The 14,149-nt window shown below is 32.8% G+C and overlaps 1 protein-coding gene across 2 annotated transcripts in view; it reads right to left on the bottom strand.

The window, feature by feature from the left end:
- LNPK (lunapark, ER junction formation factor) overlaps positions 1-14,149 on the bottom strand; it is a 64,016-nt gene that overhangs the window by 38,895 nt on the left and 10,972 nt on the right. Inside the window, exon 5 of one of the 2 annotated variants that reach the window (XM_069470608.1) lies at positions 2,312-2,370. The exons of the other annotated variant lie outside the window; for it this stretch is intronic. Coding sequence (XP_069326709.1) covers positions 2,312-2,370 — 59 coding nt within the window. The remainder of the gene's footprint in view (positions 1-2,311; positions 2,371-14,149) is intronic. 2 annotated transcript variants of the gene reach the window in all.

Here is a 14,149-nt window from a genome sequence, read left to right as displayed (position 1 = left end):
AACAATAAAAAATAATACAAATTTTAAAACAATAAAGTATAGCCACTATTTACATAGCATTTATATTATAATAGGGATTATAAGTAATCTAGAGATGATTTAAAATATACTGCAGGATATGCATAGGTTATATGCAAATACTATGCCACTTTTATATACGGGACTTGAGCATCTTCATATTTTGGTATCCTTAGGGGTCCTGGAACCAGTCCCCTGCAGATACTGAGGGATGATGGATTTGGTGGTAGAGGTAGCTCTCATCTGTTTACATCCATTTGATGTATAAAGTGAGACTATCAGTTAAGAGTGGCTATGTAGATGGTAGATTTTGTGGAGTTTTGCTTGTTTGTGGCTTTTCATTTTTTTATTAATACTTAGTTATTGGCTGGTTTGGTAAGATTTGATTTTTGGTTTTTGTTGGGGAGGTAGGTATTAGTGAAATGACGAGAAATACAATATCAAACAATGCGCTCAAACAGGAAATAAAAGTGAATTTACTAAGTAACTATAATAAGATCATACAGCCATATTGAATGTTCATTTGGTATCTGCAATCATAGATTTAAAACAAGTCTGGTCAGCATGTTGTATGGATTTTCCTCTAACAAATTTAGTTGTTCTGGTAAAATTAAGCATATAAATGTATTTCACTAAAATAGTGTTTTGCCAGCCATAGGTCAAGCATATAATTGTATTTAACACATTGACTGCCACACTAGAAAAAAAAATTTTTGCCCTAGGGCCACAGTGTTTTATTAAACAAAATGATCCTTTCTAATTTGTTATTTTTTATTGTTTTCTGTTCATAATTTTTTTTTGAGACAGAGTCTCGCTCTGTTGCCCAGGCTAGAGTGCCGTGTTGTCAGCCTAGCTCACAGCAACCTCAAACTCCTGGGCTCAAGCGATCCTTCTGCCTCAGCCTCCCGAGTAGCATGTGCCACCATGCCCAGCTAATTTTTTCTACATATATATTTTAGTTGTCCAGATAATTTCTTTCTATTTTTAGTAGAGACGGGGTCTTGCTCTTGCTCAGGCTAGTCTCGAACTCCTGACCTTGAGCAATCCTCCCGCCTTGGCCTCCCAGAGTAGTAGGATTACAGGCATGAGCCACTGCGCCCGGCCTGTTTGTGAGTTACATGTAACGCAATCCACATTTTTAGAATTAAATCGTCAATACTAACTGTAACAATAAGAACATCAACAAGTAAGATTTTCATGAACCAATGCAGGGTTTTGCTTCATGAGGCCCCAGGCTCAAAACTAGCCTAAGTTAAATACAACTCACATGGTAGTCAATGTGTTAAACAGGGTAGGCTTTGCCAGATTAAGTAGGATGGGAAGAACGGGCAAAAGAGTCAAGCAAATGGTCACTGGGTTAGAGCATAGGGCCTAAACTCAGTAGAAGAAAAGAGTGATCATGAGTAAGGAGGGCAATTTGAAAGTTATATATTTATACAAACTTTATTTGGATCCTGAGTCAAACAAATTATTTTTTAAAACAAATGATATTCATGAGATAATTGAAAATGTAGTATTTTTATATTTGTTATTTTATGATATTAAAAATTCTTTTCTAGGTATGAAAATGTATATTATAGACAGATATATCTGGCCTATACTTCAAAATAATACAGGGTCTGAAGAAGTGGGAGGTGGTAAAAATGAAACAAGATTGATCATGAGCTGATAATTGTTTAGGTTGGGTAAGAGATACAGGAAGGTTCATTAGACTATTTAGTCTACTTCTGTATATGTTTGAAATTTTCAATAAAAAATTAAAACAAGAAAAAACAAGTTATACATAAAATTTATTTAAAATGAAATGTGTATATGTCTGGTTAGTTATAATTCATAGTTTTAAGACCTGAAAATCTTTAAAACTTGTACATATATTAAACAAATACAGAAGGAGATTTTATCAAAATTTTCAATAAAAAAAAGAGGCCAATGGGCTGTGAGGTTAAAGAGAATGATGCAATTAATGGAACAAATCAAAAGATGTGTAACTGTATTCTACTCTATAATAAAACAAGTTTTCTATAAGGATTAGTTTAACAAATATAATTTCTCTTGATTTAAAGAAATGTTTGTTTTGTGTAAGAAAAATTCTAAATGAAAAAGATGGAAATAACACAAATTAAAAATAGAACCATTTTGATCATTCAAAACCTTTCTTATGTTTTACAATAAACAACTCTTCGTTATTTAACGACATTGTCATTTCAATATATTTTACAACCTGTCTTTATAAACCAACATACTATAAGATAGTTTTCTTTAATATTTATAAAAACTTGGAAATTAAACTTACTATTTCTTTCTGTTCTCTTGGAAAAGAAGAAAATAAGTACTGTTCTTATGCTCCAGATGCTAAAGGGGAAGCAAAATTCAGAAACAAAAACCATCATTAGGACGAGTGAATTAGAAGCCATATAAAATGAAAGCAAATATATTATGTATTTCCAATTAGAGTTAGGTACATTGTTTCCTTTTATATATCGAAAACCAAAAAATACTTCTGTCAGAAAACATCAGAAGTCTACCTGTGCTTTGAAAAGAGGAATTCTCAACATCAAATCCATGACCTTCTGAGCGTCCCCTTAAATTGTAAAATTGTCTTTGTGTACGTAAGTTCATTCCCCTAGAGAGAAGATTGCTTTCATCAATCTGAAGGGAGTCTATGAACCCTCCAAAAGATTGAGAACAATATAATAAAATTCCTTCTTACTAAGTAAGCATCAACGCCAAAAATTTATCTTTTCTATTCTTATACATTAAGGGAAAAGCACATTTTGCTTTTATAAACCTGAGAGCATTATACTAACCAACATAAGTTGCTACTTCTTCCCTATTATTTAATATTACAGAGATCTTCTCTACTCAATAGAATAAACTATGGGAGGGTGGGGGGACAAAAAACCTTACCTTTAAATAAATACTTGCTAAGTAAACTTAGCTACACACCTCCTCCCAAAGATTTTACAAGGATAATTCTTTAGGCCTTGCATTAAGACATCAAATGGTATGAAAAGTATTAAAAGAAATTCAAAGAATGACCCTAATCACAAACTTGTCAATTTCTTAAATTCAATGTAAAAATAGCAAAACAGCTCTTTCTCCATACAACATGGCAGAAGTAAGTATACAAACATTATTCATCATTTATAAAAGAAATACATTATATCAGGATATAAGTTCAGAATATAGGTATGAAAGTTAATTCTTCACTCTAAAATATGGCATTACCATTCTGGGGGCTCAACCTGCAAGGCAGTCACCAGTGATCCCTGTCTCCTGGTATTCATACCACTGTATAGTCCCCTCACCAGTGTTGATCTGTGTGACCAACAGCATATGGCAGAAGTCATAGTATGTAACTTCAAGCTTAAGTTATAAAAGACTGCAGCTTCCATTTTGGGCCTCCTCTTTCACTTGCTGCCTTTCTCTCTCTCTCAGATTACTTGCTCTGAAAGCAGCCAGCTGTCATGACATGAGAACAGTAAGGAAAGTCTATGGAAAGGCCCATGTGATGAGGAACAGAGGTCTGTGGTACACACTCAACAAAGAACTGATGCCTGCTAACTACTATTAGGAGTTAGCATGTGTGACCTTAGAAGTGGGTTAGGGAAAAATTAGCCAAAATATACAAGACCACACCAGATGTCATCTTTGTATTTGGATTCAGAACCCATTTTGGTGGTGGCAAGACAATTGGCTTTGGCATGATTTACAATTTCTTGGATTATACAAAAAAAAAAAATGAAGCCAAATACTGACTCGCAAGAAACAGCCTATATGAATAGAAAAAGACCTCAAGGAAACAGCAAAAGGAATATTAGAACAGAATGAAGAAAGTCAGGAGGGTTGCAAAAGCCACTGTTGATGGCAGCAAAAAGAAATAAAGTGTCTAGCCATGAACTGGAGATTGAGTAACAGCAGAAGGAGTAAAGATTCTACAATGATTTTATCTGCAGTGATTGTGTGGATTTAGTTAAGGCTTGAGATGACTGTAGCCCCAGCCAATAGCTTAACTGTAATTATATAAGACCTTAGGCCAGAACTACCCAGCTAAGCTGCTCCCAACATTCCTGCCCCTCAGGAGCTGTGAGACATAATAAACATTTGTTGTTTTAAGCTACCAAGTTCGGGGGGTAATTTGTTACACAGCAATAGATAATACACATTTTTTATATTATAATTTATTTTTATGATATGAAAACACCAAAATAACTAGCACTAGATTCCTACATGGTACTTGGACAATTACCTCCTAGTAAAAAAGACACTGAGCATTGTCCTTAACACGGGTAGGGAGGTAAGGAGAGAGGAAAGTTAAGCATAGTACCCATAACCCTTTAAGGATCCTACGATAGTAGAAAAGGCCTATACTATTTTTCCACTGCAAACCCACTGAAATAGTAGCAACCTGAGTGAGAAGTTTTAGCAAGGGACTACAGAGAAAGAAAATAGGGGACAAGAGAGAAGGAATTGCAGAGATACTGGCTAGAATTCTAGTGTAGGAAATTAGTATAGTGAGCTTCTTCTAGTTTTAAAGCTTTTTTTTTTTAATTCAGTCTTTGGGATATTAAGATCACAACTCTTATTTTATTTGCCTTTGCCCATTGTTTTATTTTCAACCTTAAAAAACACTTAGTTTTAAATGTGTTATTTTACATTATAGTGTTGGGTTTTATTTCATGCTACAGTCTGAAAGTCTTTTCTTTCTAGAAAAAAGTCACTAATGATAGTATAGGAAATTAGTACATTTTCTTGAGTCAATGCTTTTTAAAAAGTATATATAATTTTCAAAGTATAAAAACTACAATTGAAATATACTCCCTTCAAAATAAAACTCACTAAATCTCCCTTTGTGGACAATAAACTATTGGTTTTTATCAGAACTACTCCTGGGGAAAATGAGCTATCAAACAATAAATACACATTTCCATGTGTTAAGTCTTCAATAATTGAAAAGGTAGAACATACAGAATTTGTTATTCTTTAGAGCTATATTAAATTCTTCCATATTTTTAAAATAAAATTTAGAGAAATAACTAAAGTACTTCAGGAATCTTATGTTCTAGTTATCCCAACAAAGGTTTTGCTATCCCAATAATTAAATATAATTTATTAAAATGTAGCAACCTGTTTTGTGAAGATATTAAAGATACTATTACTAACTTCTAATTTAAAAAGTGGCATAATCTCCATTTCCCCCTTCTGTTCTTAAAAATCATCCAAACAACAAAGAAAACAAAAACAAAAATGCAAACTCCCCTCTGGTAAAACTGAGATATAGCTAAAATCCAACCATCAAAATATGTGCAAGGGCTCTCAAAATCAATGGAGATCACAGAGGGGAAAGCTCAATAGAGTGGAAGCAGAAAAAGAAAACTGCATTTCTCACAAGGAGATAACAAAGTAAACTTTTCCAAGTATAAAGCCTAAAACCCACGTTCGTAACAGTAAGAACAAGATGCACAGCTACGGGCAGAAATTCCTTAATTTGGTTCCAATAAGGAAAGAGAGAAGGAAGACATTAAAAAGAAATCATTCAGAAATACCCTATTTATAAAGAGCATCCTGTTTCTATGGCGGGGGGGGGGGGGAGGGGAGAAAAGAAGTTTTGTACTATGAAAAAGTATAGTTGCCTAACTCCACTGGCTAGAGAAAGATAAAAGCTAAACAAACTCATAAAATCTTGAATCATAAGGAAAATTCTAGTTAGCCTGGAACATAGGAAGACATACGTTCATACCCACATAAATCTACAAATCATTGGCCCAAAGTAAAGTTAACATACAACACAGAAAAAGGTTTTTATTAATTATAAAAAGCAAAATATAAAATTATGCTTCAAAACTTGGACCAATTTCTTTCATATTAATAAATATAAGTGGACTAAACTTACTAGAGTAAAAGAAAAAAGACTTTCAGATTGGATCATGAAACAAAACCCAACTCTATAATGTAAGCTGATACATCTAAAACTAAGTGTTTTTTAAGACTGAAAACAAAACAATGGGCAAAGGTATACCAATCAAATGCAGATAAAATAAGCGCTATGATCCTAATACCTAAAAAGCTGAATTAAAAAAAAAAAAAGCTTTAAACTAGAAAAAGGTCACTTTATAGAGTTAAAAAAGGATGTGATTCCTTTCCAACAAATGGTGCTGGAGCAACTAGGCATCCACAGGCAAAACAAGGCAAAACAAAACAAAACTACAACAAAAAAAAATTAAAACCTCAACCTCAACTTCACCTGATATAAAAATACAAAAATTAACACAAAATGAATGATGAACTTAAATGTAAAATGTTTTGTTTAAAGGCATAGGAAGAAGAAATGAAAGAAAACCTTCATGACCTATAGCTAGGTAAGGGGTTTTCATACTTGACAAGAAAAACATAATTGATAAAGGGAAAAATTAATAACTTGGACCTCATCAAAATTCAAAACTTTTGCTCTGCAAAATCCTGTATTAAGAGAATGAAAAGACAAGCTAAAGACCAGGAAAAAATATTTGTAAACCATATATCCAACAAACAACTTGTATCTAGAATATATAAAGAATTCTCAAAACTCAGCAGTAGCCAGGTATGCTGGCACATGCCTGTACTCACAGCTATTCAGGGAGGCTGAGGCAGGATGATCAATTGAGCTTAGGAGTTTAAGTCCAGCCTGGGCAAGTGAATTTTTTTTTAAACATACACACACACACACACACACACACACACGCTCAACAGCAAAAAACTAATAATCCAATCAGAAAATTGGGGAAAAGACATTAACAGATATTTCACTGAAGAAGATACATAAATGATAAATAAACACATGAAACATCAGTAGCCATTAGGAAAATACAAATTAAAACCACAATGAGATATCACTATCAGGGAGTCAAAACAGAAAATAGTGATAACACCAAATGCTGGCAAGGATGCAGAGAAACCAAATCACTCATATGTATCTAGTGGAAAAGTAAGATGGTACAGAGACTTTAAAAAAGAGTTTAGCAATTTCTTACAAAACTAAACATGTACTTACCATACACCCAGGCATTTCCACTCTTGGGCATATACCGCAGAAAAATAAAAACTTATGTTCATATAAAAACCTTTACACAAATGTTCATTATAGCCTTATTTGTAATAGCCAAAAACTGGAAACAATCCAAATGTCCTTTCAGCAAGTGAACAAACTGTGGCATATTATTAAAATCATGAAATACTACTCAATAAGAAAAAAGGAAGAAACTAATGATACACTGAACAACTTGGATGGATCTCAACAATATACTGAGTTAAAAAAGCCAATTTAAAAAAGTTACATACTATGTGAGTCCATTTTATAACATTCTTTGAAAAAATTATAGAGATGGAAAACAGATTAGTGGATGGCAGGGGCAGGTGGAGGAAGAGGGGTATTGCTATAAAGGGGTAGCAAAAAAAAGCCTTATGGTGATAGCACAGTTCTGGATTTTAATTGTGGGGTGGTTACAAAAAGCTACACATGTGATAAAATTGCATAACATACACACAAATAAATGTATATAAAACTGGTGCAATCTGAATAGGCTCTGTGGATTGAACCAATGTCAATTTCCTGGTTGTGGTAATTTACTACAGTAGTCCTCCCTTATCCACTGGCAATCAGTTCCAAGATCCCCATTGGATGCCTGGAACTGGAACTATATATACTATGTTTTTTCTTATATATACATATAGGTAGAAATTTAATTTATAAGTTAGGCACTGTAAGAGATTAACAACAACTAACAATAAAACAGAACAATTATAACAATATACTGTATTAAAAGTTATATGAATCTAATTTCTCTCTTTATCAAAAGACTATTTTCAGACTGCTGTTGATCCCAGGTAACCAAAACCACAAAAAGAAAAACAGTGGATAAGGTGGTACTACCGTATAGTCATGCTATATTAGGGGAGGCTGGGTGAGGCAACACGGCACCTGCTTATACCTTTTTTTGTAACTTCCTGTTAATCTATAATGTTTTCAAAATTAGAAGTTCTTTTAAAAAGATGTGTTTACAGCCGAGTGCAGTGGCTCACACCTGTAATCCTAGCATTCTGGGAGGCCAAGGCAGGAGGATCGCTTGAGCTTAGGAGTTCAAGAGAAGCCTGAGCAAGAGCGAGATCCTGTCTCTACAAAAAACAAAAAAAAGATAGAAAAAATTAGCCAGGTGTGGTGGCATGCACCTATAGTCCCAGCTACTGGGGAGGCTGAAGCAGGAGGATGGTTTGAGCCCAGGAGTTTGAGGCTGTAGTGAGCTACTATGATGCCACATGATGCCACTGCACTGTGGCTGGAGCAACAGAGCAAGACTCTGTCTCAAAAAAAAAAAAAAAAAAAAAACCAAAAAAAAGGTTTACAATGAAAATATAACAGAAATATCTATGCATCAAAGAGCAAAGCATCAACATTCATAAAGCAAAACTAAAAGAAATATAGGGAAAAGTAGAAATACATTAGGACACAGAAGATCTATATAGTATAGTAAGGTAATTCTCATTGATAATATTAAACTCTGTGTACCTGAAAAAAGAGAATACATCTTCAAGTGTTCATTAAACACTTATAACATTGGCCAAATAGCATACCATACAAAAAAAAAAACTCAATAAATTCAAAGTAGACATATTATTTAACAACATTCTCTGAAAGTAATGCAATAAAACTAGAAACAGTAACTAATGCAAAAACAAACACAGAAACATACACTTGCCACCTGAAAATAACTCCTATATTACAACCCCCTCAAAAAAAATCATAATATCTTGAAAAAAAACAAATTAAATCACCACATATTAAGATCTGTGGCATAAAACTAAAGCAGTGATCAGAAAATGTCAGTTCCAAATACATGTACAGTATATTGTGTTAATAAATAAGAATAAAAATAAATGAATTAAACATCCAATTTAAGTTACAAGAATAAAATAAGCCTAAGGAAAAGAATAAGAGAATTAATAAAAAGCAACAATTTTTTTAAAGCTGATTCTTTGGAGAAAAAGGATATGTAAACAGCTAATAAAAACAAACAAGAAAGAAACATATAGATACACAAAATAAACAGTAAGGAAGCAATAATCATAGATACAAAGAAAATTTTTTAAATCGTGAGAAGATGACTACTACTATTATACTTATGCAAATATACTTTAAAACTATAGAATGGGTAATTTTATATATAATATATATATTATATATATATATAATTTTTAACAAAACTAACCTTGGAAGAAACAAAAAAACCTAAAAGATTAACTACTATTTAATTTTAAAAGTAGTCAAAAGCTACCTTCTATAAGAAACACCAAGCCCAAAAGGTTTCTAAGGGAATTCTATTAATACCAAGCCTGTAAAGGACAGATCATGTCAGGACTATTTCAACTGTTCCAGGGCATTAAAAAATAAAGCTTTTAAATGTTTTTATAAAATGATCACAACATTGAAAATAGCAATTTTCCTGGAATTCAAGAATGATTCAATATTTAATATAATCCCCTCATATCAAGAGATGTAAGATGAAAAATCATATGGCTATCTCCATAGATGATGAAACTACATTAACAAAATTCAACAACCTTTCTTGATTTAAAAAAAAAAAAAAAACCTAAAATAAAAATAGATAGAAAATTCCTAAACATGATCAAATATATCTGTCTCAACTCAAAAGTCAGAATAATGCCCAATGGGAAAACATTAGAAGCACTTCCAAAAAACATGTCAAGGATGTCCACTATTTTCTCTGTAATTTAACATTGTTCTGAAGGTATTAGCTAACACAATTAGCCAAGAGAAAAAAAAAATCAAAAAACCAAAGGAGGTGGCAAAATTATTGCTATTTATAGATGATATGATTGCATATACTTGAAAACTCTCAAAGAATCAACCAAAAAAGTACTATGAATAAGACAATTATTATAGTTGAATATAAAATTAGTATAGAAAATCGCTACATTCATGTATACAATCATTTCTAAGATACAGAAAACTCAACTCACATTCATCAAAGCATTCTAGTTCTTTTCTGAATGAAATTGATGTTATTTGAAACATTAGTAAAGCATGAATTTTTGTTAAATATTATCTAGTAACTTGAAATAAAAAAATATAAATGTGTTCCAGCAGGAAATACTTGGAACCTCAATATAACAGAATCACACAAAGGATACAGTAAACATTTTAAAGCTTTAATATTCAGTGTTTTACTATACTCAAACTAAAAATGCTAAAAGTTGAAATACAGCAGAATATCTAAAATTCAATCAATATAATCAAACCTTCCTCATTTTTACTAAATAATTAACATTCTATAAACCTGATGGTTTTTCACCAACCTTCAGATTTGAAACATATTTTTACCTATATTTTACCCTTTCTGCCAAACTTAAGTGTTCTCTTTCAAACAACCACATAAGTTCTATCCAATTTACCAAAATGCTTTTAGATGAGATTTAGTAATATAGCTAAAAATGAATTGATATACAGGTCTCAATATTTATAACTATGTTAACTATTTTATCAGTTTATTTAATTGACAAATGCATCAGCAAGAATTACCTTCACATTCAGGCAAACTAATCATGATTTATTCTGGTGTAAGGAATAAGGTAGGAATCACATTTTTCTTGTTTTTTGTTTGTTTTTCTTTGTTTGGCACATAACTCAACAACAGTTTCCCCCATTGACTTGAAATGTCATATTTACCATATATAAATAAAAACCATATCTAAACATTCCTTTTATTTCTGAATTCTCATATCTCTTTCTATGGTCTGTGCGCCTCTTTATACATTGTGCCAAATAATTTCAATTAATGAAGTATTATAAAACATTTGATGCATGGTAGACCTCTGCTTCTCATTTCTCTCGTTTTTCAGAATTACCATGGCTATTCCTATGTGCTATTTTTCTACTAAAAACTATGGAATATGTGTGCCTAGATTTTTTAAATATTGTTGGTATTTTTATTGTGATCACATTTTTTTAGATTTAGAGAGAACTGATCTCATTACAGTACTGAGTCCTCCCACCCAAGAACAAGATACAAAATGTCCAGAAAGTTATAATTTGTAAAAAAATAAGGTATCTAGGAGTAAAAGTCTACATAAGATTGCTTGTGGAGTTAGTTAATGGTAGAAACAAAACTTAATGGTTATTCACTTAGAAAATGAACCAATTCCAAGGTAATGTAGATCTACCAGCATAATGCAGAAACACCAAACTGTAACTGTAACCCAAACCTTCCCTCACTATAGAAGCCTTAATGACTCCTACGAAATAAATTTGGCATTCAGATTATAATTTAAGTTTCAATAATAGATGAAAAGATCAGAGAGAGGTATAAATATACTATTGAATCTGAAAGACAGAAAAACAATGCATGGAATTATACCAAGTTCCTCCATATTATATCCTGCAGTGAATATAGTAACATTTGAAAGTTTCTTATTATAGAATATTGATATTTTACCATAAAGGATTATTTTGGAATAGTTATACAATATATGCTCAGTCCTGATCCATGACCTCTCTGGTAAAAGCATTTGGCAAACTAGAAATGTGGTGACAGCAGTCAATTCTTGCAGGTATCAGGTAGATTTCTAAGCTATATAATCAACGTAAACAGTGATGAGCAAACAATACACCTTATTGCTCCTTCTGCCTCCAATTGTTTAAGTAAATCCTAATCCAGCCCTCAAAACTATTTGCTGTCATTTAGATATTTGCCCCTCCAAACCTTATGCTGAAATCTGATCCCCAATGTTGGAAGTGGGGCCTCATGGGAGATGTTTGGGTCATGGGGGTGAATCCCTCATAAATAGACTAATGCCCTACCTTGAGGAGGTAATTGAGTCCTGGCTGTATTAGTTCCCAAGAGAGTTGGTTGTTTTAAAAAACAAAAAGCCAGGCACCTCCCACTTTTGTTTCCTCTCTTTTATCAGGTGATCTCTGCACACGCTGGCTCCCCTTCTCCTTCCTCCATGAGTGGAAGCAGCCTAAAGTGCTCACCAGAGGCAGATGCTGGTGCCATGCCTCTTGTACAGCCTGCAGAACGATGAGCCAAATAAACCTCTTTTCTTTATAAATTACCTAGCCTCACGTATTCCTTTATAGCTACACTGAATGGACTAAGACACTGGTTCCAAAACAAAAAAGTCCAGGGATAAGCTTGGGCCATAGCTCACATGACACACAAAAGAAAATGTCATGTAGTAAGCCTTCTTTCTATTTACCTCAACATCCATTTTCACATTGTTGTGTTTTATTTCATGCTTTTTTGATTGTCATAGATCAGAAGGACAATTCTATTCTTTGTTGGATAAGCAGTCTATGCTTCCAAGAGTGAAAAGCTCATTGAAATAGAAACTACAACATTTGAGGACGAGGTCACAAATGTGAATGACACAAAGTGAAAAATGGCTCGGAAGCTTAACAAGCCAAGAAATATGAGATGCAGGTGATGCAGAACAGTCAAAGGGATACAGTAAGGATAATAAAAGCTTTGTACTCAAAATAGCAGAAAGATCAAACTGAAGAAATTACATTTTTCTTTCATTATTTTTACTGTAAGAAATATTTTTAAAGAAGTAAAGTTTTTCTACTTTTAAAGAACAATTAGCATATGATTTATTTGCCAAAAAAATTTCTTATGAGTCATAACAGCAGACCTAGTAGATCACAATTTGTGGATATCCATTAGAATTAGAGCAGTAGAGTTCCCTATCAGACATTTTTTGCAACTACATACAAATCTTTTATAATCAGAAAAATCAATCTCTATATGGAAACAAATATAAAGTGGGTTTTTTTTAAGCATTTAAAAATACTTCAGTCAACTAAACATCTCATATTTATTCCCTTTCTAAATTTCTTTTCTCTCCTCTTATGAAAAAATATAAGGGAAACCAGGTAAAGGGGCTCAGCATTATAAAATTCATTACTACATCCAGGATAAAAAGCATTCCAAAAATTTTCAAAAAAGAAAGAAAATAAATTAGCAGAGACAATTATTAATATTTTGCAATATTGTGCATGTACTCAATTCTAGCTCTTATATCTACACACAAAGTTAAATTTTCATGAACTATAGCTCCAATTTGAAAATATGCCCTGCACTAAAGAGTAAACAAAAATTTTATGGTAGTCTCAAAGAAAAAAATTCTACCTCCACTAAATCTCAAATCAAAAACCAAAGTATCACCCTTGATTCCTTCTTTTCCAATTTTTTCCTATCAAATTGTACCAGTTTTACCTCCAAAATATCTCCAAATCATCTATTCACCCCAGTGTCACTGGGCAGTCTAATCCATCTTCATCTTTAGATTAAATTTCTATAACAGCACCCTCTTTCTACTCTTGTCCTCCTCTTACCTAATCTCCACATGGTGGAATGCATAATCCTCCTAAATCTCATTATGTCATTCTTCCACTAAACCTTTACAAGCTTCCCATTACACCCAAAATGAAATTCAAACTCCTAACCCAGAACCTCCATGATCTGGAACCTGCCTGATTCTGCAAGCTCACCTCCTATCACTCTACCTTTCAATCACACATTCCAGATATACCTATCTTTTTGACCCTCACGTAAGTCATATTTGCTCCTAGTGCAGAGCCTTTGCATTTTCTGTTCTCTCTTCTTGGAAAGATCTCCCTCAAATCCTGGACTCTGGTTTTTGTTTTTAGGATTTGAAGAACATGTTAGTATAAAAAATTCAAACAATACCAGAAAGCATATGGAAAAAAATAACTACTTGAAATTCTACCACCTAGAGAGAATTACCATTAATATTTTGAGTATAATGCTTTCATATTATCTATGATTATATGTGCCCTATATATTATATGGATAAATAATCTTCCATAAATTCTAGCTCTTTCCACACTGGTTCTTCCTCGTACTTTGGTTCTCAACCCAAATACCAATTCCTCAAAAGGGGCCTTCCAAGACTATATTCAAAGTAGCCTATTTCTATCATATCACCCTGTTTATTGTCTTCATTGCACTTCTCTCTCTCTAAATTGTTTACTCGTCTCTGTGTTTTCTCTTTCCAAACCCAGTGGAATGTGAACTCCCACAGGGCACTATTTTTTCTATCACTAGGGTCTAGCCTA

This window comes from Eulemur rufifrons, chromosome 1 (genome assembly GCF_041146395.1).
Source record: "Eulemur rufifrons isolate Redbay chromosome 1, OSU_ERuf_1, whole genome shotgun sequence".
In the NCBI taxonomy this organism is placed as follows: Eukaryota; Metazoa; Chordata; class Mammalia; order Primates; family Lemuridae; genus Eulemur; species Eulemur rufifrons.
The sequence above is the reverse complement of the archived record's forward strand: the minus strand, read 5'-3'. Positions and strand labels throughout refer to the sequence as shown.